The following is a 25,430-nucleotide window of genomic DNA, read 5'->3' as shown; positions in this document are numbered from 1 at the left end:
CGGGCGTACAATTTTATTCCTCTTCAATTTTAGTAAATTCTAATTCTCTATTTTTTTTCTCTCTTTTCTCGAATAAAAATAGAAAGAGAAGAAATTCTCTTTCTGTCGGATGCTATCTCTTCAATGTCTATCTTCTTATCAAACAGTTCGTGGTAACGAACTGTAGTAAGGAGCGACCCGGCTCAATAGTAACCAAAACTCTAAAAAATGTTTTTTCCACTGAAAGTAAGGAGTGACATCAAAACTTAAAACGCACAGAAATTACTTCGTATATGAAAGAGGCTGCTTCCTCATAAACGCCCCGCTCTTTACGCTAAAGTTTTTTACTGTTTTAGAAAGAAGAATCGAGAGAAAGAGTCAAACTTTAGCGTAAAGAGCGGGGCGTTGATGAGGAAGCAGCCTCTTTCATATACGAAGTAATTTCTGTGCGTTTTAAGTTTTGATGTCACTCCTTACTTTCAGTGGAAAAAACTTGTTTTTTTTATTTAATTGTCAATAAAGTTCAATTTGTGTCAAAATAATAGCAAGCAAGTAGAAAGGACAGAAAAGGAAGAAAAGGCATATTGCAACTCCACAAGTATAGTTAGTATTGCATATCTGGATATATAAGCTTGGAATTTTTAATTCTTTAAATATTTTGCAGTAAGCAACCCATTTTAAATACTCATTTTAGGTTTAAAATTAGTCTACAAACACTCATTCCTACTAATACTCGTCTGATTAAGTAAAATGATTAAGCGATTGATTACTGATTAAGTAAGCAATAAATACTTGAGTATTTAACAAATTATTCATTGGTTAAGAACTTAATGCTCCAATCAAAATTCTAATCCAGCAGTGATCCTCAATTCAATGCTTCGAGAAAAGTATATTTAGAAGAAACAATAGCTACGACTCTTTGTTGAAAAGGGATCTATGCCCGGATAGTTTTTACGGCATTAATAGTCTAACAAATTATAAAAGTAGTTAAAGATTAATCATGTTTCCCTTAGTAGCCTAAGACACCGTCATTTGGGGTTGCCTTCGAATTTTAAGAAAAAAATGAGTTTGCATTTAATATTTTACTAAAACACCAAAATATTAAGTTATTTTTTAGAATCATGTCCCTTACAAAATCGCTGGTTCTAGTACCTCACCCCCCAATAATCGATTGACGAAGTAAAAACACTCGAGTAACTAATTGCCCATTGGTTAAATAATTACTATTCGGCTTAATATACTCATTTCAGGAGTAATTCTGTGTTTATTGCCTTGAAACTGCGCCCGGATAGTTATATAGCAAAAAAGGAGCTATACCCAGATGATTTTCATGATACTGCGATTTTAAACAAAACTTCGTATTACAAAGAGAAAACCATGGGGTAATCTCCTATATTTCCATGTTAATATGTGTGGTTTTATTCCATTTGTTTGTTTTTATTACATCAATCGTCACATATTTTAGCTGATCATGTTATTCCTTAGATATGCGCTAGTAAGGGAAGCTAAAAAGTCCCAGTTCATTTTCATTTATTTTTGTATTTATTCATTATACATCAATATTTTTATTTATTTATTGATATAAATAAACAGTTATTTATTTATTCGAGGTGTATAAAATTTTGAGCTAGTAAAAGGAACAACCAACCTGATTGGCTCTTTTATATGAAATTCTAAGCAATGAAATATAACGAAAAATTTCGAGTGACAACTCTGTTAAGTCTCTGTTTCTTATTGGTATTAGTAAGGAAGATAGGCAGAATAAGAGTAAGCAACAAGTAACCTTTTGTGGTCCGGGAGGATATATGTAAACCGTATTCTTTGTTTGTGAAGCAGGCTTGGAGGGGGGGTTATGCCAAAGTGCATCAAATTCGTCGTCTTTTGTCTGTTTGTCAATAGGTTGATACCAAAGTGGGTCAAAGTCATCAGCTTTAGTCGGCTGTTTGTTACGAGGTTGGTACCAAAGCGCATCAAAATCATCAACAACACCCTGTTGTCGACTAAGCTGGCTATTTACCCGAAGCGTCTGGATTTGGTTCCCTAGCCTAAATGCAGGTTTTGAGGGTGCGGGTTCATGCGCAAACTTGCGTGATGGCGGAGCAGTGTGCCAGTTGTTTGAAGAATCTCTTACGATTTTGCTTTGTATGATTTGATTTCCATGATTGTGGCTTGGGTTGTTGCAATCAGCTCGTCGAGATGCAAATTGAGAGTTTGAATTTGAAGCAAATCGATTTGAAGGGGATGCAGAACCGTCACCTAAAAGAACGTTTTGAAAATATTAAAATTCAAACCTCAACTTGGAACTTATGACAGGCACTAATGAAATTCTAACATTAATTTTCTCCACTCATCTTTATCAGGAAAAAAAAATTACTGACTCATCGAAGTTTAACTCATTAGGTAGAGAAAAGATCTATGTTCATACCTCTGATTGAGAAGTTACTTTCAGTAACCTTAAGTAGTGCCTCTATGAGGTAAGGTTAAATGGAATCCCGTCACAGTTAAAATTTCTAGGCAGGCGGTAGGTTCTCAGTAAACTATTTGTTCCAGACAATTGAGAGTGAACTCCATATAAAAACTTATTCCGTAGCTTTGCCATGACTGCACTCCCTGGGATTTTTTTTAGCGAGATGTTGGGATTTCAGTCCTGAGATTGGAGTGTATATCTATGAATATATATATATATATATATATATATATATATATATATATATATATATATATATATATATATATATATACATATATATATATATATACTAGCTGTTGGGGTGGCGCTTCGCGCCACCCCAACACCTAGTTGGTGGGGGCGCTTCGCGCCCCCCCCAAGCCCCCCCGCGCGCGTAAGTCGTTACGCGCCATAATAGTTACGCGCCATTGTAGTTGTGTCCCTATGTCCCACCTGTGAATATAGATATATATATATATATATGGTTTTAACTACGTAAAACTTGCGAATATACAACATTCTTTGCTGTCCCATTGTCTTTGCATATAAATAGATTGTCAGGTTTACCGACTCTTGAACATGCAACATATAATGGTCCATGGGAAAACAATCTGTATTCAGATCTATACCTCATGATTCTAATGATTGCCCTTGAGCTTTGTTGATGGTGATTGCTAATCGACCATTCCCTGTCCCGGTGTCCCGGTCGTCATTTACATCCCCCTGTTTCCCCCGGTGTCCCCGTTGTAGTTGTGTCCCTGTGTCCCGGTCGTCATTTATATTCCCTGTGTCCCGGGTCCCGGTCATCATTTGTATCCCGGTGTCCCGGTCTGTATATACATTCGTTTTTTAGTTTTGTTTTTCTCCTTTATTTTTTTCCTTTTTTTTTCTTTTTTAGCTTATTTAGATTTTTAGATTTTTTAGTTTTTTTTATTAGTTTTTAGTTTTTATTTCTTTTTAGTTTTTTTGTCCCGGTCGTCATTTATATCCCCCTGTTTCCCCCGGTGTCCCCGTTGTAGTTGTGTCCCTGTGTCCCGGTCGTTATTTATATTCCCTGTGTCCCGGTCGTCATTTGTATCCCGGTGTACCGGTCTGTATATACATTCGTTTTTTAGTTTTGTTTTTCTCCTTTATTTTTTTCCTTTTTTTTTCTTTTTTAGTTTATTTAGATTTTTAGATTTTTTAGTTTTTTTATTAGTTTTTAGTTTTTTTTTCTTTTTAGTTTTTTTGTAGTTTTTACCTTCTTTTTAGTTTTGTTAATTTTTTTTTTTACTTGTGTCCTGGTCGTCATTTATACTCCCTGTGTCCCGGTGCTTTGTTGATTGCTAATCGAACATTCCTTTTGTCCTGGTCGCTTTCTCTTTGAGTGTCGTCATTTATTTTTTTCTTTTTTAGTTCTTTTAGTTTTTACCTTTTTTAGTTTTTTTTTAGTTTTTAGTTTTTTTAGTTTTTTACCTTTTTTTAGTTTTTTTAGTTTTTTTAGTTTTTTAGCTTTTTTATTTTTTTTATTAGTTTTTAGTTTTTTTGTAGTTTTTGCCTTTTTTTTAGTTTTTTTAGTTTTTTAGCTTTTTTATTAGTTTTTAGTTTTTTTTGTAGTTTTTGCCTTTTTTTAGTTTTTTTAGTTTTTTAGCTTTTTTATTTTTTTTATTAGTTTTTAGTTTTTTTTGTAGTTTTTGCCTTTTTTTAGTTTTTTCAGTTTTGACGTCACCTGATCCAGTTTTTTCAGGTGACGTCACCTGATCCACGATCCACAGATCCACAGACAACTTATTTTTATATATATAGATAGTTTTTTTTTTTTTACTTATGTCCTGGTCGTCATTTATACTCCCTGTGTCCCGGTGCTTTGTTGATTGCTAATCGAACATTCCTTTTGTCCTGGTCCCTTTCTCTTTGAGTGTCGTCATTTATTAGTTTTTTCCTTTTTTTTTTAGTTTTTTATTGGTTTTTACCTTTATTTTAGCTTATTTTTCAGTTTTTTTATTTTTATTTTTTTTAGTTTTTTACCTTTTTTTAGTTTTTTTTAGTTTTTTTAGTTTTTTAGCTTTTTTACTTTTTTTATTAGTTTTTAGTTTTTTTTTGTAGTTTTTGCCTTTTTTTAGTTTTTTCAGTTTTTTTTTAGTTTTTTATTGGTTTTTACCTTTATAGTTTTTTTAGTTTTTTAGCTTTTTTATTTTTTTTATTAGTTTTTAGTTTTTTTTGTAGTTTTTGCCTTTTTTTAGTTTTTTCAGTTTTGACGTCACCTAATCCAGTTTTTTCAGGTGACGTCACCTGACACATCCATCCATCCATCCACAGACAGACAACTTATTTTTATATATATAGATAGATAGAAGATATATATATATATATATACTAGCTGTTGGGGTGGCGCTTCGCGCCACCCCAACACCTAGTTGGTGGGGGCGCTTCGCGCCCCCCCCAAGCCCCCCCGCGCGCGTAAGTCGTTACGCGCCATAATAGTTACGCGCCATTGTAGTTGTGTCCCTATGTCCCACCTATGAATATAGATATATATATATATATATGGTTTTAACTACGTAAAACTTGCGAATATACAACATTCTTTGCTGTCCCATTGTCTTTGCATATAAATAGATTGTCAGGTTATCCCCCTGTTTCCCCCGGTGTCCCCGTTGTAGTTGTGTCCCTGTGTCCCGGTCGTCATTTATATTCCCTGTGTCCCGGGTCCCGGTCATCATTTGTATCCCGGTGTCCCGGTCTGTATATACATTCGTTTTTTAGTTTTGTTTTTCTCCTTTATTTTTTTCCTTTTTTTTTCTTTTTTAGCTTATTTAGATTTTTAGATTTTTTAGTTTTTTTTATTAGTTTTTAGTTTTTATTTCTTTTTAGTTTTTTTGTCCCGGTCGTCATTTATATCCCCCTGTTTCCCCCGGTGTCCCCGTTGTAGTTGTGTCCCTGTGTCCCGGTCGTTATTTATATTCCCTGTGTCCCGGTCGTCATTTGTATCCCGGTGTACCGGTCTGTATATACATTCGTTTTTTAGTTTTGTTTTTCTCCTTTATTTTTTTCCTTTTTTTTTCTTTTTTAGTTTATTTAGATTTTTAGATTTTTTAGTTTTTTTATTAGTTTTTAGTTTTTTTTTCTTTTTAGTTTTTTTGTAGTTTTTACCTTCTTTTTAGTTTTGTTAATTTTTTTTTTTACTTGTGTCCTGGTCGTCATTTATACTCCCTGTGTCCCGGTGCTTTGTTGATTGCTAATCGAACATTCCTTTTGTGACGTCACCTGAAAAAACTGGATTAGGTGACGTCAAAACTGAAAAAACTAAAAAAAGGCAAAAACTACAAAAAAAACTAAAAACTAATAAAAAAAATAAAAAAGCTAAAAAACTAAAAAAACTATAAAGGTAAAAACCAATAAAAAACTAAAAAAAAAACTGAAAAAACTAAAAAAAGGCAAAAACTACAAAAAAAAAACTAAAAACTAATAAAAAAAGTAAAAAAGCTAAAAAACTAAAAAAACTAAAAAAACTAAAAAAAGGTAAAAAACTAAAAAAAATAAAAAATAAAAAAAAACTAAAAAAAAGGAAAAAAACTGAAAAATAAGCTAAAATAAAGGTAAAAACCAATAAAAAACTAAAAAAAAAAAGGAAAAAACTAATAAATGACGACACTCAAAGAGAAAGCGACCAGGACAAAAGGAATGTTCGATTAGCAATCAACAAAGCACCGGGACACAGGGAGTATAAATGACGACCAGGACATAAGTAAAAAAAAAAAAACTATCTATATATATAAAAATAAGTTGTCTGTGGATCTGTGGATCGTGGATCAGGTGACGTCACCTGAAAAAACTGGATCAGGTGACGTCAAAACTGAAAAAACTAAAAAAAGGCAAAAACTACAAAAAAAACTAAAAACTAATAAAAAAAATAAAAAAGCTAAAAAACTAAAAAAACTAAAAAAACTAAAAAAAGGTAAAAAACTAAAAAAACTAAAAACTAAAAAAAAACTAAAAAAGGTAAAAACTAAAAGAACTAAAAAAGAAAAAAATAAATGACGACACTCAAAGAGAAAGCGACCAGGACAAAAGGAATGTTCGATTAGCAATCAACAAAGCACCGGGACACAGGGAGTATAAATGACGACCAGGACACAAGTAAAAAAAAAAATTAACAAAACTAAAAAGAAGGTAAAAACTACAAAAAAACTAAAAAGAAAAAAAAACTAAAAACTAATAAAAAAACTAAAAAATCTAAAAATCTAAATAAGCTAAAAAAGAAAAAAAAAGGAAAAAAATAAAGGAGAAAAACAAAACTAAAAAACGAATGTATATACAGACCGGGACACCGGGATACAAATGACGACCGGGAACCGGGATACAAATGACGACCGGGACACAGGGAATATAAATGACGACCGGGACACAGGGACACAACTACAATGGGGACGCCGGGGGGCACAGGGGGATATAAATGACGACCGGGACACCGGGACACAAGGAATATAAATGACGCCCGGGACACTCAAAGAGAAATCACAGACTGGAACACCGGGACACAAATGACGACCGGGACACAGGGACATAACTACAAAGGGGACGCCGTGGTGCACAGGGGGATATATAAATGACGATGGCGACTCAGGGAATGGTCGATAAGCAATCACCATCAACAAAGCTCAAGTGCAATCATTAGAATCATGAGGTATAGATCTGAATACGGATTGTTTTCCCATGGACCATTATATGTTGCATGTTCAAGAGTCGGTAAACCTGACAATCTATTTATATGCACAGACAATGGGACAGCAAAGAATGTTGTATATTCGCAAGTTTTACGTAGTTAAAAACATATATATATATATATATATATATATATATATATATATATATATATATATATATATATATATATATATATATATATATATATATATATATATATATATATATATATATATATATATATATATATATATATATATATATATATATATATATATATATCTATATTCACAGGTGGAACATAGGGACACAACTACAATGGCGCGTAACTAATATGGCGCGTAACGACTTACTCGCGCGGGGGGGCTTGGGGGGGGCGCGAAGCGCCCCCACCAACTAGGTGTTGGGGTGGCGCGAAGCGCCACCCCAACAGCTAGTATATATATATATATATATATATATATATATATATGTATATATATATAGGAATAATTGCGTATGTATTTATGTATTTATTTTTCCTCGAAAATGATTCCATATTTTTCGGTAAAATTCGCATCTTGGGATAATCTGTCCCAAAAAAATTATCTGAATAGTTCACAAGTTAGAGAAAATTCTTTCATGTCCTTAATTAAAAAAAAAAATATGAAGTGATGCCAGGATTACAACAATTCAAAAATCTTAAGAAAGAAAACGAAAACTTTGAAGCTTAGTTGACGCGGAGCGTATCGTCATACTATTTTTATTTCATTGTCCTTGAAAAAATTTAGAAGTTAAAAAAAACACATCTACAAATGTATTTATTCTAAAAAAAAAATATCCCGTGCAGCATACGTCAATTCAGAATCGCTAAAGTTATTAAGTAAACTACAAAAATATTTACAAAGGCTGAGCAATGATTTTAATGTTTTAGTTCAAACATAAAAAATACGTGATCATTTTTAAATTAGTTTGTTTTTTTATTGGATAAAATACGCTAATTGTTCTATAGTGTCAGCAGGAAGGCCTAAAGAGTGAAAAATTGCAACAATTACAAATGATGGCTCTTTGAAACCACCTGAACTATCAAACATGATAGGACCGAAAGAACAGCCCGGAACATATTAAATTTAGAATGGGTGAAAATCAACAACATGGACGACCAATAAGGGCAGCTAAAGCAAAGGGCGTCGCAAAGTTGTCTGAAGTAATCAAAATTCAAAATGAAGAAGAAAGACAAATGCGGTTAGAAGATATGCAACAGCGAGTATCAAAAAGTGTCAAAAATGAATATGAAGAGCAAAGACACGGGTTAGATGATATGCGAAAACAAGATTCTGAGCGAGTAAAAAATGAAAATGAAATACATTAAGTCATTGGGACCCTTCAATATTGCTTTTATTCACCTTTGAGCCCTCAATTTTCCCGAGGAAAGAGAGGCAAACAAAGATAATTCATTTGGAGATTGCTGCTTGCATGGTCGAATTGCATTGTCACCACCATGAATTCCAAAGGAATTGGTTTACCTTTCGTTTAAGGCTTCACTTGCTCTCTGAAGGGTTTCATAAGCATATTCGAGACTTGGACTCGTGTTTTGCTCTAGCTTCATTCGATGTAAGCGATGACCAAAGCTAAATAGTCGTAATTTAGCTTTAAAGTAAATTGACAAATTTATCACAAAATGAATTTTGCGGTGCATCCGTTACAAACTACTGAAGGTGATTTTGAGTGACCTTCATATGGCCAAATGTACTTTTTAGACCCCAATCAAGCTGTTGAGGAACGCCTCGCACATCCCTGTAAATTAAACGATCCTTCGTAATCTAACGAATCTATTGGGAGAATTATTGGGTGACAGAAATGACTATACGAAAGGTTACGAAAAAAATGCAAGAAGTGGAGGATGATGCATATCAATTTGCTGCTTCACTTGGACAAAAGCCTCAAAACGTGCAGCTCATGTTTACTGTGCCAAACGGTGTCGATTGTGGACGGGCCAACCCTCCTCCATGTAATAAAGTATGCGCTGTGATTACTCTTAATGCTGACCATAGTTTTACACCAAATCAAATAGTTGTAAAACAACGTGGCAAAAACACTGCCATTTAAAAAAATACCAACCATCGTTTGGAATTTCAGGATGGTCAAGGGGTATGCTATTTCAAACATCTAATTTAAGTCCTCCACATATAACAAGGCTTGAATTAGCGAAATATCGTATCACCTTTCGACCTGAACATGCCGAAAACCCTATTGTGCAAGCTGTAATACCCGACCTTTGTCGGATTGGCTCTAATGCTTTTCATTTTGCTGGACGGACTTCCCAACAGTACCTCATCGTTAGCGATATTCGTGTTGAGCGTGATCTTATTGACTGGATATAATTTACCCTGCAAACTATTATGGCTGAAGACTACGTAGGTCTTACACGACTTCTCAGCGACTTAGCCTCGAAACAGAATGCATTCAACACGCTACTTAGCTGAAAATTTTGAAGGCACTTTGCCTATTTTTTGTCACCTTGGACTCCCAGATTTTTTTTTATAACTGTGACTTACTGTCCTGACTGGCCTGAATTTAAAGAAGAAGTAATTTGGTGATGACTTTACAATAAAACAGTCCCCTCATGACCATCCCGATCTCATTACTCAAATTGTAAAACTGAAACTTGACGGTATAATAAACGATATTGATGATAGGCACATATTTTGATAGGTGGCAGCATGTGTGTATACGATTGAATTTCAAAAACGTGGACTACCACATTTGCATTTACTATTGTCCTATGGTGGCACAGTGGGTTTGACCTTAGCTTGGTAATACAGGACCCAGAGATCGAACCATGCTGCAGGAATACACTGCAGGGCCGACGCAGGGACCTTAGTAGTCAAGAAGCGTCGTTTATCCGATACAATACAATACATTTACTATTGATCATGAGTCTGCAAAATCAAATGTATAATCCAGTTGAAATTGATGATCTTGTTTCAGTTGAAATTCCAACGATCCATTGTTAAAAGAATGAGTCTTAAAGTGGATGATTCATAATCTGTGGGGGGATTTAAATCCAAATGCAAGTTGCATGATCAATAAAAAAAAAGTTAAATTCAAGTGCCGCTTCGGTTTTCCAAAGTAATACCATTCAGTCACATCTCTAGTAAATGCTGAAAAACTAAAGTATAGGCGTTGTTGTGATCCCAAATTAGACGAAATCAATAGAGAAGAATTCTCACATGACCCTGCAATATTTATCACATAACCGAACATTTATTACGTCACCGAATATTTATCGAAAATATTCTAATAATCGCCGAATTACTCGTGATAATCGTTGTGTCGCCACATATAATCCTCATATACTTAAAAAATTTCAATGTCACATAAATGTCGAATTTGTTGGAAATATAGGTTCGGTAAAATATCTATATAAATACACCTACAAGGGACATGATAGTGCTTCATTAAAGACTGTCGAAAATAAACGGTACATGGTTTACAATGAAACAACAGCCTATGTGGAAGGACGCTGCATTACACCAACTGAATCATACTGCTGACCATTTAGTTATGGTATCCAAAAAATTAGCCATGTCATTCAACGTTTAAAAGTTCATTTGCCAGGAGATTGCCAAATGAAAATTAATCAGCCAAGACCAAGAAGATTTGGTAGTTATTCGACAACAAGGTTCATTGTTAGAGAAAAAGCGTATTTTGATGAAAAACCAGGAATTCTCTATTATTGGGAAGTGCCTGAACACTATAAATGGAATGGAAAAACTAGTATATGGGAGCCAAGACTTCATGGATTGCATGTCATTGGATAAATTCACAACGTAAACTTTGTGACTCATCCCGATTGCTTCTATTTGGGAGTCACGTGAATCACGTGAAGAACGTAACAAGTTTGTATCACGTGATGAACGTAACAAGTTTTGAAGATCTTAAAACAGTTGATAATATTGTTTATTCCACATACAAAAAAGTTTGTTTCAATCTTGGCCTTTAATTCAACGACAGTGGTTCGACACCCTAAAAAAATCGGCAATGTCCAAAATGCCTTCTGTAATGTGAATACTCGTCGCATAGATTCTTGCTTTTGGTAATCCTTCAGATCTAAAAGCTCTTTGGGAAAGGTTCCGAAATCAGCTGGCATAGGATTTCATTTATGCACGACGAAATAATTTATCTGAGTATCTTGCATTAAAGTGTGCTTATCGCGTGGCATGGACAACCAACGAAAATGACCAAAGATTAGAATTTCTAAATTCTAGTGAGTCAGCTACAACCGGAAATAGTATGTATCGGCTTCTGCAAGGAAAACAGCTTAAAATTGTTGACAATATTTACAGGCTTTCAATGACATTTATTATGATGGCAAAAAATATTTTTTCATAGATGCACAAGACGGTACAGAAAAAAATTTGCATAAGAAACCTCTTACCAAAAATGGAAAAATTACAAAGTAGAATGTGGGAGCAGTGGTAGGTAGGTAGGTAGGTATGCGTTTATTTCATCAAATAAAAATTACTAAAATTGCACTTACAATCAATAATATGCTGCTCAATTTAGAGACCTAAAATGTCCCTGTTCAGCAGCAAAACTACAACAAATAAATGATAACTATTCATTCAAAATCAAAGAAATGCCAAAAAAAAACAACTACAGACGAAACACTATACAATCTCTAAACAGCCATCTCTCATCATAAAAAAAAGAAAAAAAAGGATAAAATTTTAACCAATATAATTTATAATTTATTAAGAAAATAATTTTTTATTCTTACTTTAAATAATATAAGGTTTTCAGAACACCTAACACTCTCTGGAATTGAGTTCCAAATAACAACACCTACATGTTTAATCATAAACCCAGCTCGCGTTGTATGCCTGATTTCACTAGTCAGCTGATCAGAGCTCCTAGTAGAATAATCGTGATAATTTGAATTATAACGATAAAAAATCCTAAAATATTGAGGAGACAATCCATTTAAAACCTGGTATACAAAAATTAAAATCTGCTGAGATTTAATAAAATCAATATTCAAAATATCTAAATCTCTAAAATAATCTCTAGTACTACCACACGCAAGATACTAACCCAAACTTCTAATTGCCTTATTCTGCATAATCTGGACCCTTTTTACATGACTAGAAAAATTGCTTGCATACAATGAACAACCATACACTAAATAAGGATGGACAATTGAATAATAAATTGCTTTCAGGACATGTAGAGGAAAAAATATATGAAATCTTCTTAAAATACCAACTCCGTGAGCCAATTTTGAAGATAAAACTTTGCAATGATGAATCCAACTAAAATCTACATCAAAATAAAATCCTAGATATCTACATCGAAAAACCTGACTAATGGAAACACCTTGTAAAAGAATACTATGACAATTATTTACAACTTTACCAATACGACTCAAAATCATATAGTTAGTCTTCTCAATATTCACTGCAAGAAAACTATGCTTTGTGAACTGAGATAAATTCTCCAAAGCTACATTAGTTATCTCTATAAGATCTTCGACAGATTCCCCAATCACTGTAAGCGCTGTGTCATCTGCGAATGATGTAACTACGGCACCAGGAAGGTAAAAACGCATTGTATCCACGTATATAAGAAACAGTAAAGGTCCTAATACCGAACATTGGGGCACTCCACAATTCTCATTGAAGGGTTTCCCACCACACCATCTATCATAACTTTGATGGACCTACCATGCAAGTATGTTAACATGCAGTGAAGATGTTAAAAGTAGAATACCTAAGGCTCAGGGTGTTTTTTCACAGTTAAAAAAAGTTTGGAAGAATAGAAAGATAAGTCTGCAAACCAAGTTTAGAATATTGGAAGCTACAGTGATGTCAGTGGTCAAATATGGATCTGAAGCATGGGCGCTCCGAAAAGCAGATGAAAATTTATTAGATGTTTTCCAGAGAAATTGCCTACGGATTGTTCTGGGTACCCGGCTGACTGACCGTATTTCAAACAGTAGGCTGTACGAAAAATGTGGTTCGATCCCGCTTTCTAGGGCTATAATGAAAGAAAGGCTGAGATGGCTAGGCCACGTTCTACGGATGAAGGATAACAGATTACCGAAGATTGTCCTTTTTGGCGAACCGTCTGGGGCTACACGGAAAGCAGGTCGTCCTTGTCTGGATTGGGAGGATGTCATAAATAAAGATTTAAAGGAAATGGGAACTTCCTGGGAGGGTGTAAAGAGGGAGGCTTTAAATGGATTAGGTTGGCGGAGGAGCGTGGGTAGCTGTGTTGGCCTCAGGTGGCTTGGTGCTGCAGTGAGGTACTAGTAGTAGTAGTTGTAGTAGTAAATCCGAACTTGCCATTTGGTGGGAAAATTCTAGTTGCTGGAGGTAATGTCCGACAATGTTTACCAGTTCAACTCCGAAGCAACCACAGTGAGAGACTTGATTTTTCAACAAAAAAAAAGTCTTCTTTGGCTGTATTTCAAACAAATTTCCTTTATATGCGGGTCAATCCTGAACAAGAAGTTTTTTTTAAAATCCATCCTTGAGCTGGGAAATGGAAATCTTCCTAAAAATGAAATTAAGGAAATTGAATTACCAGAAGACATAATTTCCAGTGGCAATTTAATTGAGGAGGTATTTGCAGAATGTTTGTCTAAACAAAGATTCAATTTATTGAAGGATCGTGTTATTTTAGCTTCAATCTACAAAGAAGTTAGTAAAATAATTTCAAAAAGTGTCGGTCGGCTCCCTGGAGAATACAGATCGCATAAAAGATACGATTCGTGAAGATAAAGAAAAAGGAGGAATTGAATTTACTTCAGAATTCCTCAATAGAATTGAAACAGCAGATTTACCACTGCTTGACTTAAAGATAAAGAAAATACAATAGTTACGCTTTTGCGTAATTTAGATATTTCAGAAGGGATGTGTAATGGGACCCACCTATTGTTACTGAATTATGTAATAACATAATTAAGGTGAATTTGTTAGTGTCAACCTTAGTCCTCCTATCTTTAATCATAGTATGATAATTTATTAGTGACATTTTCTCATGTTAAAAGACAACATAGCTTGAAAGTTCTGCTACCCCACGAAAATGAACGGTGAAAATATAATGAAATGAAGAAGGAAGCCCTGACAACTGCCAAAAAAAACGTCTTATTGCTAGAGGTACATTTCTTTTTTTTTATTTAATCATACGATTAATAATTATAACGTATATTAATACCATTGACATTTCAGGTCACGAGTACAATATAAATAGGTCAGGAGTTTAAGGGAAAATTCGTATTTTTCCCAAGGTGGCTGTAACGAACCTGTGATGACATTATGACATCAAGGAGAGGTGACATCATAACATTAAGGAAAGGCTCAAACTATCTGTGGCTAGAAGACAGGCGACAATAAGAATCCATACATAGAAGCCTGCCACTTGCCGAGTGCCGGGGCCCGATGCCAAAGCCACTGGGGTCCCCATGTTTATAAATCAAGGAATAGATAATAAATCAGAACAGTGTAAAAGATATTCAAACCGAGATTATCCAACAAATAGAGTGAAGTAACATTAAAGATGCCACGGACATTAAGAATTATTTTCGTTTTGCCATTAAAAGCCTCAGATATCTGCTTAAAATAGCAATAACAAATAAACTACAGATATTAAAGTAGACTACATAACTTACCTTGCCACCAATATGTTTGCTTTGTCTCTACAGGCGTAGATCCTCTTGCAATGGCAAAATTTGGCTGGCTTCCTGAAATAAGTTATAGGCTTTTTAACAGTTTTATATTTTTACAATAAAAGTCGCGTGGTTTCCATTATGCAACAGGACTAATCTAAAGTCAAATCTTGGACTACTACTACTAACAACTCGCCACAGCATCAAGCTGCCTGAGGCCAACATAGCTATGCACGCTACTTCTCCACCCCAATCTATTCAAAGCCTCTTTACACTCTACAAGGAAGTTTTAATTTCCCTTAAATATTTCCTTAAGATTTCTTCCCACCCCAACCGAGGACTGGCTGCTTTCCATTTAGCCCTAGAAGGTCGGCCGAAAAGGACAGTCCTTGGGAATGTGATATCCTTTATCTGCAGAACTTGCCCTAGCCATTTCAACTTTTCTCTCATTATAGCACTCGATAGCGGGATTCACCCACATTTCTCTTTCAGCCTTCTGTTTGTGATACGACGGGTCTTGGACTGACCGTCCAAGACTGACAAATATCCCGCTGAGATCAGGCGTCTATTTTTCTTAGCTTAAAAAGGGATAAAGACAGATGGGTGAAAGAGGGAAAGAAAAATATACAAAAATAGAAAATTCCATAAAACAGCAATATTCTTCGTCATCATCTTTTACTTCTACATAATCTTACTTTCTAGTAACCGGTGTTGGCGACTTAGAGCAGAAATCATTGGGTATGTTGGCAATGGTGGTGTATGACCCCGCATCTACAATATGTATCACATAATCTTATAACAGTTCCATATCTCTCAGAAACTTGTTTATACTTATGTGCCTGGGCAATGACTGCATTAATAGATCTGATCTACGGGAGTGAAGAGCGCTAGGACAGTTATAGGTGACCTATATTTTAGAACTGTATTATTTTAAATTGCTGACTGAAAAAACATTGAATCTCTCTCTCTCTCTTTTTCTCTCTCTCTCGCTCCCTCTCTCTCTCCTGCTCTCTTTATCTTTCCCTTTTTCTTCCTCTCACTGATGTGTAGATTCGTATAATTATGTTAATTACATATATATTGGCTAAGAAAAAAATGCAGCAATATGCGAGTCAGCATTCTGCCAAAAAGTTCGCCCAGAAGCATTCCAAATATAGAATTCTGCTGATTGTTTATGTACTATTCATTTCATGGAAGATGAATCATCAAGTGCGATGCCCTGAAATAAGGATGACGCCCCAAAAAATTGGCTAATAATAATGTAAATTAAAGACGTCAAAAAGATGGATATGTGGATTATGATAAGGGCTGGGGTTTGGCCACTCCTCGGTGACCTCTAAATTTTCTTTTTACTTGTTTTTTTTTTTTTACTGTGGGTGTAGCCATACTTAGGTTTTCGACATAACACCTTAAATAAGGTATCCTATTCTCAGACCGCTCTGCCTTTCTATGACTAACAAATAAACCTTCAAAAGGATTTATCCCCATTTGAACGTTTATTAGGTTTTATGAGCACATATTCCCAATGAGCATTTGCATGGAGATATAAGGGCCCCGCCAGTTTAAAGGCTTCATTAAGTATTTTATTTAATTCTAAAAAAAGATTTTGCTTCAACTGAAGGAAGTTTAGGTAAATCAAGTCCATTACCGTTGATTAGTAGAATACTTCATGGAAATTTGAAAAGTTTAGGCCTTGTAGACAAATATTTTGAAGTTTTTTAATCGCCCACTCCCTAAAAATTAAATTAAAATGTGTCTCAAATGAAAACTTACAGATCATCTATGTCGCAGAACGCGGCAGCACGACCCCAGAAATGGGTAGGTTAAATACAAGGTTTTCAAAATCTAACTTGATTTGCTACCTTAGAAATAAGCCTGAAGGCATTTTACCTCTACCCAAGCCAATATGTTTTTGACGCTCAAAATACTTTAAAACGTCCCTTTGTCATTGTGTGGTCTCTTTTGTTAATGAAAAAAAAAACACAATAACTTTAAATTTTATACTGGATTAGTTCTATGTTGATGTTTTATGAGCTTCGGTTCAACAGGATCACTCCTAAAAAAGACAACAACAACACAAAACGAAACACAAAATTAACACACAACCATGAAAAAATTTCACGAGAAAATGATGAAACATTTATTTTCGTGTAGCCTGAAATATACGTTTCGTGTACCCTTTTCTCAGACCACACTGCCTTTCTATGACGGACTAATAAATTCCAACATGTTAAATTTGTTGGTGGGATTTTGTCGGAATCAAGCCTCTTTTTCATTGGTGTCCTAGGGTTGTGGGTAGCTTGGAGCCAATTTTCCCAAATCAAGTGAAAATGGCACTGAAAACTGAAAAATGTTTTTCAGTGAAGACTGAAAATCATAAAATCAAAGATATACTAAAGAAAACTGACCTGTTTCTCTAGATGTTTGAATTATGCGTGCCTTTCTCAATTTTGACAAGATTTTTTGTAGAAGATAAATTACAGCTGGGAGGGGGACAACCTGAGGTTTAGGGGTCTGGCAAACTAGGGTTTGGAGGTGGAAGTCACCCCCCTCCCTGCCCCATAACAAATTACACCCCTCCTGTCTTTTTCGGGTTTTCTTCAATCTTTTCTGAAATTAGGACAGTGTTCTTATATTATAGAATTTTATACATAAACCTAATAGATTTATAAAATTTAATCAGCGCAAAAACTAGCCTTTATTTATAACAGAGCATTATCATTCATCTTTTATTCTGAATTCAAACAAGCTTTTTTAAGTGCAAGTAAGGAGCGATTAAAACTTAAAACGAACAGATATTACTCCGTATATGAAAGGGGCTGACCCCTTCATAACACCTCGCTCTTTACGCTAAAGTTTGACTCTGTCACAACTCTACTTTTTAAAACAGCAAAAAAAATTAGCGTAAGGTGCGAGGCGTTGCGTCTGTCTTCTGGCAAAAAAAAAAAAATACAAAATTGCACATTTTTGTAGATAGGAGCTTGAAACTCTGACGCAGGGACCTTAGTAGTCAAGAAGCGTCGTTGATCCGATACAGGAGCTTGAAACTTTCACAGTAGGGTTCTCTGATACGCTAAATACGATGGTGTGACTTTCGTTAAGATTCTTAAAGAAGGGGGAAACGAATTAAAGCATGTTTCCCCCTGTTTTCTAAATAAGGCAAATATTCTTTGGGTCATAACTTTTGATGGGTGTGGCTAAACTGGATGAAACTTATATATTTAAAATCAGTGATAAAATGTGATTTTTATATGTAAGTATTGGTATTAAAATTCCGTTTTTTAGAGTTTCGGTTACAATTGATTTCAGTTAGTATTAACAAGGGCTACTTTGAACTCTGCGATCATTACTCATGAAACTGACTGTTCATAAAACAGTTAGGAGCAGCAAAATGAACAAAAAATAGCAAGCTATTCAAATTCGAATAAACTTGATATTCACTGATTCTATTAACTTAAGTTCCACTGCTTTGTAATAACTGCTTTAATCGTCCAAATGAAATAATCGGTATACTATCACAGGGGCTGCCTACTGTCCGCCACCTAATTCAAATTCTGGAGTGCCACTTATTTAGTTTGGGTGCCCAAAGTCAAGGGGCGTGGACGTGTTTAGTAGTTCCGATGTGACCAAGTCGAGCTTTCTAACTTGTCAACACAATGTTGCTAAATTATAAGTTTTCTACTTTGTTAACAATTACTATGAATTCTTGTGTTGTTATTATTATCAAAGGGACTATTAAAGTGAAAGCAGAAGTGCCTGCAAACATAGACAGGTTAAAAATATTACAAGAGCGGTCGCACGATTTTCCGTCGAAAATTTGCGGAAAACACCCTTATAATAATTATTATTTAATCCTGGCGAATATTTGGTAATTTTATTTTTAATCTAATAAAGTGATCCCAGTTCATTATAATTGTTATTTTGTTTCACCTATGTATTGTGTTACTGTAAAGTCTCTAACTATTGCTTGTTGTTTTAACGTGATTTTCTTCGCAATTTCTCTTTCAACTCTCAAAAATTTCTTTTTTCGCTTTTTGGGTTAGATGTTTCTAAATTAAGTTTTTAGAGTTAATTTTCGATTGTTTTTGTATAATTTCCAAGTTTATCTATTTTTTTTTCGTTGTATTTGCATGCCCCTAATTTTGCTAAACTTTACTTTTTTGTTATGTATTTATGCATAAGAACTTTATATATATATATATATATATATATATATATATATATATATATATATATATATATATATATATATATATATATATATATTTATATATATATATATATATATATATATATATATATATATATATATATATATATATATATATAGAAAAGTTATTTGTTTTAACCTAAGTATTGTGTTATCGTTAAGCCCTTCTACGTGGCTTAATAGCTTTTCAATGCAAGCTTTAGGACACCATTTAAAGAAGATACAATTGAGAACATGTTTCTTGGAAAATTTTCCCAAGAATAAATAATATAAACGAGTATTATTTTGATTTTTTCTTAATTAGAATTGGCTCAGGGTCTTAAATTATGAAGAGCAATTTGAGAACGCTGAAACGAACAAATAACGTCGGTATTGATCTAGCGTTGTACTGTGTATTTTTTTGATAAAAATTCTTTTTTGATAGCAAATTTTCTGCATCTTTTCTGTATCCTTTTGCAAAATTTTGAAGGGAACCGGAAAATTTCAATTCTCTTTGAAAACCAAACAATAAAATAGATAGAATGATATTTTCTAACAAGAATTAAATATTTATTTCTTGTGACTTCACAATAAGTTCTTAGATGGTGCAGATGCTGTGGTGATTCATCAGCAGAGATTTAAGCCCTATTTTTTTTCTAAAAATGCTACTTATTTTTTTTTTCACGCAAAACAGTTCTAGAAGGGAATGTTCAAACTTGTACCCTGCATACATTGAGACACTATTATGTCATTTACATTAATTTATTGTTTTTATGGCGCTTGGTATTAACCAAGTGACATGTAGCGATCGCAAATTCTGTCAGTCTGTCGGTCCGTCTATCTTTCCCGGTTTTGCTAGTTTAGGCACTTCCGAATAAGCTAGGACGATGACAATTGGCAGGCGTATGAAGAACCAAACCAGATTAAATTAGAAATAGTCATTTCCCAAATTTGACCAATTAGGGGGAGGAGGAGTGGGGGGAGGGTTAATCCGAAAAAAAATCAGAAAAAATGAGGTATTTTTAACCTAAGAACAGGTGATCGGATATTGATGAAATTTGATATTTAGAAGGATATCATGTCTCAGAGCTGCTATTTTAAATCACGACAAGGTCCAGTGACATTGGGGGAATTGGAGGGGGAAACTTAATATCTCGGAAAGTGCTTAGAGAGGAGGGATCGGGATACAACTGAGTGGAAAAAATAAGCAGAAGTCATAGATACGTGATTGCCATAACTGAAACCGATCCGTTCTCTTTGGAGGATTTGGAGTGAGGGTTAATTCTGAAAAAATAGAAAAACAAGGTATTTTTAACTTACGATGGAGTGACCAGATCTTAATGATATTTTATATTTAGAAGGAACTCGTAACTCAGATCTCTTATTTCAAATCCCGACCTAATCCAGTGTCATTGGGGGGAGTTGGGGTGGGGTGACCCGAAAATCATATCAAAGGCTTCGAGTGGAGAGGTCAGGATGAAACTCTGTGGGAAGAATAAGCACAATTCCAATATGAGTGGCTAACACAACCGGATCGGATCCACTCTCTTTGGGGGAGCTGGAGGGGGTGGTGATTCGGAAATATTAGAAAAAATGAGGTGTTTGTAAGTTACGAGCGGGTGATCAGATCTTAATGAAATTAGATATTTAGAAGGATCTTGTGCTTCGGAACTCTTTTTCTAAATACTGACCAGATCTAGTGACATTGAGGGGAGTTGTATGGGGAAACCGGAAGTCTTTGAAAACGTGAAAATTGAGATATCTTTATCTTACGAGTGAGTGATCGGATCTTAATGAAACTTGATATATAGAAAGATTTTATGTCTTAGATACTCTATTTTCGATTCGAATCGGATCGGGGAACATAGGGGTCTGGAAGGTGGAAGCAGAAAAATTGGAAAACGGAAATCTTGAAAAACGCTTAGTGTGGAGAGATTGGGATGAAACTTGATGGGAAGAATAAGCACAAGTTCTAGATATGTAATTGACATGGAACAGATCTGTTCTCTGTGGGAGATTGGGGGGGGGGGGGTGCTAATTCAGAAAAATTAGAAAAATTGAGGTATCAAACAGTTCGTGGTAACGAACTGTAGTAAGGTGCGACCCGGCTCAATAGTAACCCAAACTCTAAAAAACTGAATTTTTATAAAAATAGTTACATTGAAAGAATCACCTTTTAATGTTTATTTTAAATATATAACTCTTATCAAGTTTAGACTTACTCATCAAAAGTTATGAGCCTGGGAAAATTTGCCTTATTTTTAAATAGGAGAAACTACCCCTTAAAAGTCATAGAATCTTAACGAAAATTACACCTTGAGATTCAGCACATCGGAGAGCCCTACAGAAGAAGTTTCAAGCTCCCATCTACCAAAACTTGGAATTTTGCATTTTTTTGCCACAAGACAGATTACGGATGCGTGTTTATTTGTTTTTTTTTCCAGTGGCATTCGTATCAACCCAGTGGTCCTAGAATGTCATGTAAGTGCTCATTCTAACAGAAATTAACAGTTCTAATGCCCTTTTCAAGTTACCAAAAAAATTGGAGGGCACCTAGGCCCCCCTCACGCTCATTTTTGGGGGGCCTAGTACCCCTAGGCCCCCCAAAGTCACTGCATAAAAATTCTGAGATAGCCATTTTATTCAGAATAGTTGAAGAACCTAATAATCATGTCCTTGGAGACGACTTACTCCTCCACTGTCATCGTGGGAGGGGCTGTAAGTTACAATGTTTGACCAGTGTTTATACATAATAATGGTTATTGGGAAGTGTACAGACGCTTTCAGTAGGACTCTTTTGGTTGGGGGGGGGGGGTTGAAAAGAGAGGGTTATGCGGGGGAACTTTCCATGAAGAAATTTGTCATGGGGGAAGATAATTTCCATGAAGGGGTTGCAGGATTTTTTAGAATTCTTTTAAAGAACAATGAAAAATTAATATGAAAATGTTTTTTTCAACTGAAAGTAAGGAGCAGCATTAAAACTTAAAACGAACAGAGATTATTATGCATATGAGGGGTTCACCTCCTCCTAATACCACGCTCTGTACGCTAAAGTAATTTTATTAGTTTCAACGATTTTTTCGACAGCCTTTGTGATTTCGGGGGTCATTCTTAAGGAACTGGGACACAATTTAAGCTTTAGTATAAAGAGCGAGGTATTGACGAGGGGGTAAACCCCGCTCATATATGTAATAAAAACATACGCATATAGAAGTTCTTTATGTAAGTTAATTCGTAAGTTACGTATATTTTTACTGATTAAAACGTTCGTAAAAAAAATAAGAGTTCTAGTTGCCTTTCTAAATAACTAAAAATTTGGAGGGTAATTAGGCCTACATCCCCGTTCCTTTTTTCTTAAAATTGTCCAATCAAAACTATGAGAAAACCATTTAGCCATAAAAATAAATTAATGTGCAAATTTTGTTTTAATTATTCATGTGAGGAGAGTCAAAATCAAAACATGCATTAATTCAAAAACACTCATAAAGTAAATGAAAAAAAAAAGTTTTTTTAACTGAAAGTAAGGAGCAAAATTAAAACTCAAAACGAGCAGAAATTACTCCGTATATGAAAGGGGTTGTTCCCTCCTCAACACCGTGATCTTTACGCTAAAGTTTTTCACTATTTTAAAGAGTAGAGTTGAGAAGAAGAGTCAAACTTTAGCGTAAAGAGCGGGGCATTGAGTGGGGAACAGTCCCTTTCATATACGGAGTTATTCATTTAAGTTTTAATATCGCTCCTTACTTTCAGTTAACAAAAACTTGTTTTTTAATTTAATTTTTAACTTAAAAACTGGTGACCGGATCTTAATGAAATTAGATATTTAGAAGGAATTTATGTCTCAGATTTTGAATGAATTTATGTCTAATTAAATTATGTCTCTTATTTTAAATCCAAACCAGATCTGGTGACAATGGGGGGACTTGGAGGGGGAAACCAGAAATCTTGGAAAACTCTTAGAGTGGAGAGATTGGAGTGAAGCTTGGTAGGTAGAATAAACAAAAAAAAAAAAAAACAACAACCTCATTTTAAATCCTGACCAGCATTAAGCCTCTGATTTTTTTTTTAAAATCAATCCATTTATTCTGACAATTTTGCTAGAGCTCATGCCATATGAGCTCCTGTCTCTTGGTTCTTCCGTCCTCGTCACAAGTGCCATATGAGCTCTTAGTTCCGGTTTTTTTTGGGAACCAAAATTTGTAATCGGCATACCGTTTTTAGATACTTTTAAATGGCAATTGATTACATTTTTGTCTTTACGGAGATGTTTTTTTCAAAAGAGATTAAATGGGAAATAGCTCCGAATGTCTGAATAATGCCATTGGTGAAGGCGATCAACAACTGAACTAAGTACTTATGACACCACAGGAGACAACTTGAGTTTTATGGTGGAAACCTGGACTTGGTTCAGTCAGTAAAAAAGATGATAATAAAAAATATAATAAAGGAAAAAAATAAGTGAAATAAAAACTAAACGAATTTTGTTTGCGCCTAACCATCAAGAGCACGTTAGGTATATATATTCCCGGGATATTCATAATCTGCATGATGGATTTAATCAGAAATCTCTCTTAGGTTACTAGTACTCCTCAGATCACCAATTTGTCAGATTTTCAACTCTTGCCCCCGGACTAAGATGCCATAGCGTCTTAAAATGATGTGTCTGTAAAAAAGTGACATTTTGTGTTTCTTTGAGCAGTCTAGTAAATGAAAAGGAAATACTGAAGAAACAAGAATGATGAAGAGCAGATGTTCATGTATTGCTGCAGGTCTCATTGAACTGCTAGAATAGCATAAACAGCTCGCCTTTGACGCCATAATTAGAAGGTCAGGAAAGTCAACTAGCACCCAAGCAGAGTCAAGCTTCATATAATAAAGCTATTGACAGAAATAACAGTATGGAATTAGTTTGACTCTTTTTTGGAATGATTTGGTGAACTGCTTTGTTAGCAGCTCTAATAATGTGTAACTTGTTTTTTTTTTTTTTTTTTTTTTTTTTTTTTTCTTTTTTTTTTTTTTTACATAGTTGCATGCCAAACCCATCAGGAATGGCTTTGAATGTTAACCTACTAGCCCGTGGTCTAATTTTACCCCCTTTTATTACATATTTCTTGAACATTAATGTGAAAGAATCAACAGAAATCTATGATAGGATTAACTTATTATAGGATTAACTATGATAAGAGTAACTATGATAGGATTAATCTTCAAAAGATTATTCCAAATGAATAATAAACAAATTAAATGATTACTCAAGCACTCAGTGCCAGTCTTGGGCTTTTCTTCCCTAAGGTAGTCAGCACCAAATCAGTCTTTACATCTTTTTCTTATCATAAGAAATTACGAGGTTTATAAATTTAATCATGATACATGGAATTTGGGTGAATAAATACCTAAGAAAATCTTGTGTTACATTAATAAAGCATTTAAGATGGACCTACAGCCTAAAATGGGGCTCAGAAAGATAGCTAAAAGCTTCTTCCAGTTAGAACAATCCTCCTTCAGAATTTCCGCAGCATTTCAAATGTACGCAGCGTTATAAATAGGTATGATAGATAGTCGGAATTGGACAACATCTTACTGGTCTGGGAAAGTGCATAAGGTGACGGGGCTTCAGGGTTCCGTCCCTAAGCCAAATAAAATATATTGCAGCAGTTTCCAATATAATTTCTTACTTTCATTTCACAATTTTGTTTATTTGTGTTTTCAATAATTTGACTACCACTAGAGATGTCTCTCAAAATAAATGTATGTATGCGCGCCTTTTGTATGTTTGTATTGGCTGTAGATTCATTCATAAAAGTTACGTAGACATAGCGCAATGACAGTCCACTTATGCAAGAATTTGCTATTCCGTAATTTTTTCCAGATGCATAAACGGCCAAAAACATTTGGGTGACTTTTATGAAACTTTTTTGACAATTATTCCCAAAAGTCTCTTGCTCTAACTATGGATGTCTAACACACTCAAGTCCTTCCTGCCTCATCAGAGATGTTGCTACGTTCAAGCAAATTTTAGTAGCACTATAAGTAGGCGTGGAAGGTAGTCAGAATTTGAGAACATCTTCCTGCCTCAGGAAAGTGCATAGACTGGGGGCTTAGGATCCCTTTCCGTTCCCAAATATGATATAGTCAAACAGTTTGGATACGACAGATTCCCTCTGGAGCTGTTGAAATATGGAAAAAAGCTAAAAATATAGAAAGTTGAAATAAAGCAGCTGGATGTGATGGGGTCCCTCCGAAGGTATTGAAATAAGAAAAAAAAGTTTTTGCTGGTCCACTATTTAAGTTACTTGGTAAGGTGTGGAACGACGAGCCTGTCCCTCCAGAATGGAATAGAGACATTATCGTGAAACTCTTCAAGAAAGGTTGAAAGACATCCTACGATACCTGGAGAGGTGTCACACTCCTGACTGCTGGAAGTAGAGTTTCATGTCAGAATATACTCAGTAGAATTCAGACACAAGTGGACCTAA

The 25,430-nt window shown here is 34.6% G+C and overlaps 1 protein-coding gene across 10 annotated transcripts in view; it reads right to left on the bottom strand.

The window, feature by feature from the left end:
* The window catches only part of LOC136024853 (proline-rich protein 36-like), a 109,847-nt gene that overhangs the window by 58,978 nt on the left and 25,439 nt on the right, over positions 1–25,430 (bottom strand). For 5 of the 10 annotated variants that reach the window (XM_065700355.1, XM_065700356.1, XM_065700359.1 and 2 more), the window contains exons 3-4: positions 14,769–14,840; positions 1,997–2,235 (exon numbers count right to left, since the gene is read on the bottom strand). In XM_065700355.1, coding sequence (XP_065556427.1) covers positions 1,997–2,235; positions 14,769–14,840 — 311 coding nt within the window. Of the gene's footprint in view, positions 1–1,762; positions 2,236–14,768; positions 14,841–25,430 lie in introns of all 10 variants that reach the window. The other 5 variants (XM_065700358.1, XM_065700363.1, XM_065700361.1 and 2 more) reach the window with 2 other exon arrangements.

This window comes from Artemia franciscana, chromosome 3 (assembly GCF_032884065.1).
Source record: "Artemia franciscana chromosome 3, ASM3288406v1, whole genome shotgun sequence".
Lineage (NCBI taxonomy): Eukaryota > Metazoa > Arthropoda > Branchiopoda > Anostraca > Artemiidae > Artemia > Artemia franciscana.
Note: the sequence above shows the minus strand (reverse complement) of the source record. Positions and strands in the feature narration are given on the sequence as shown.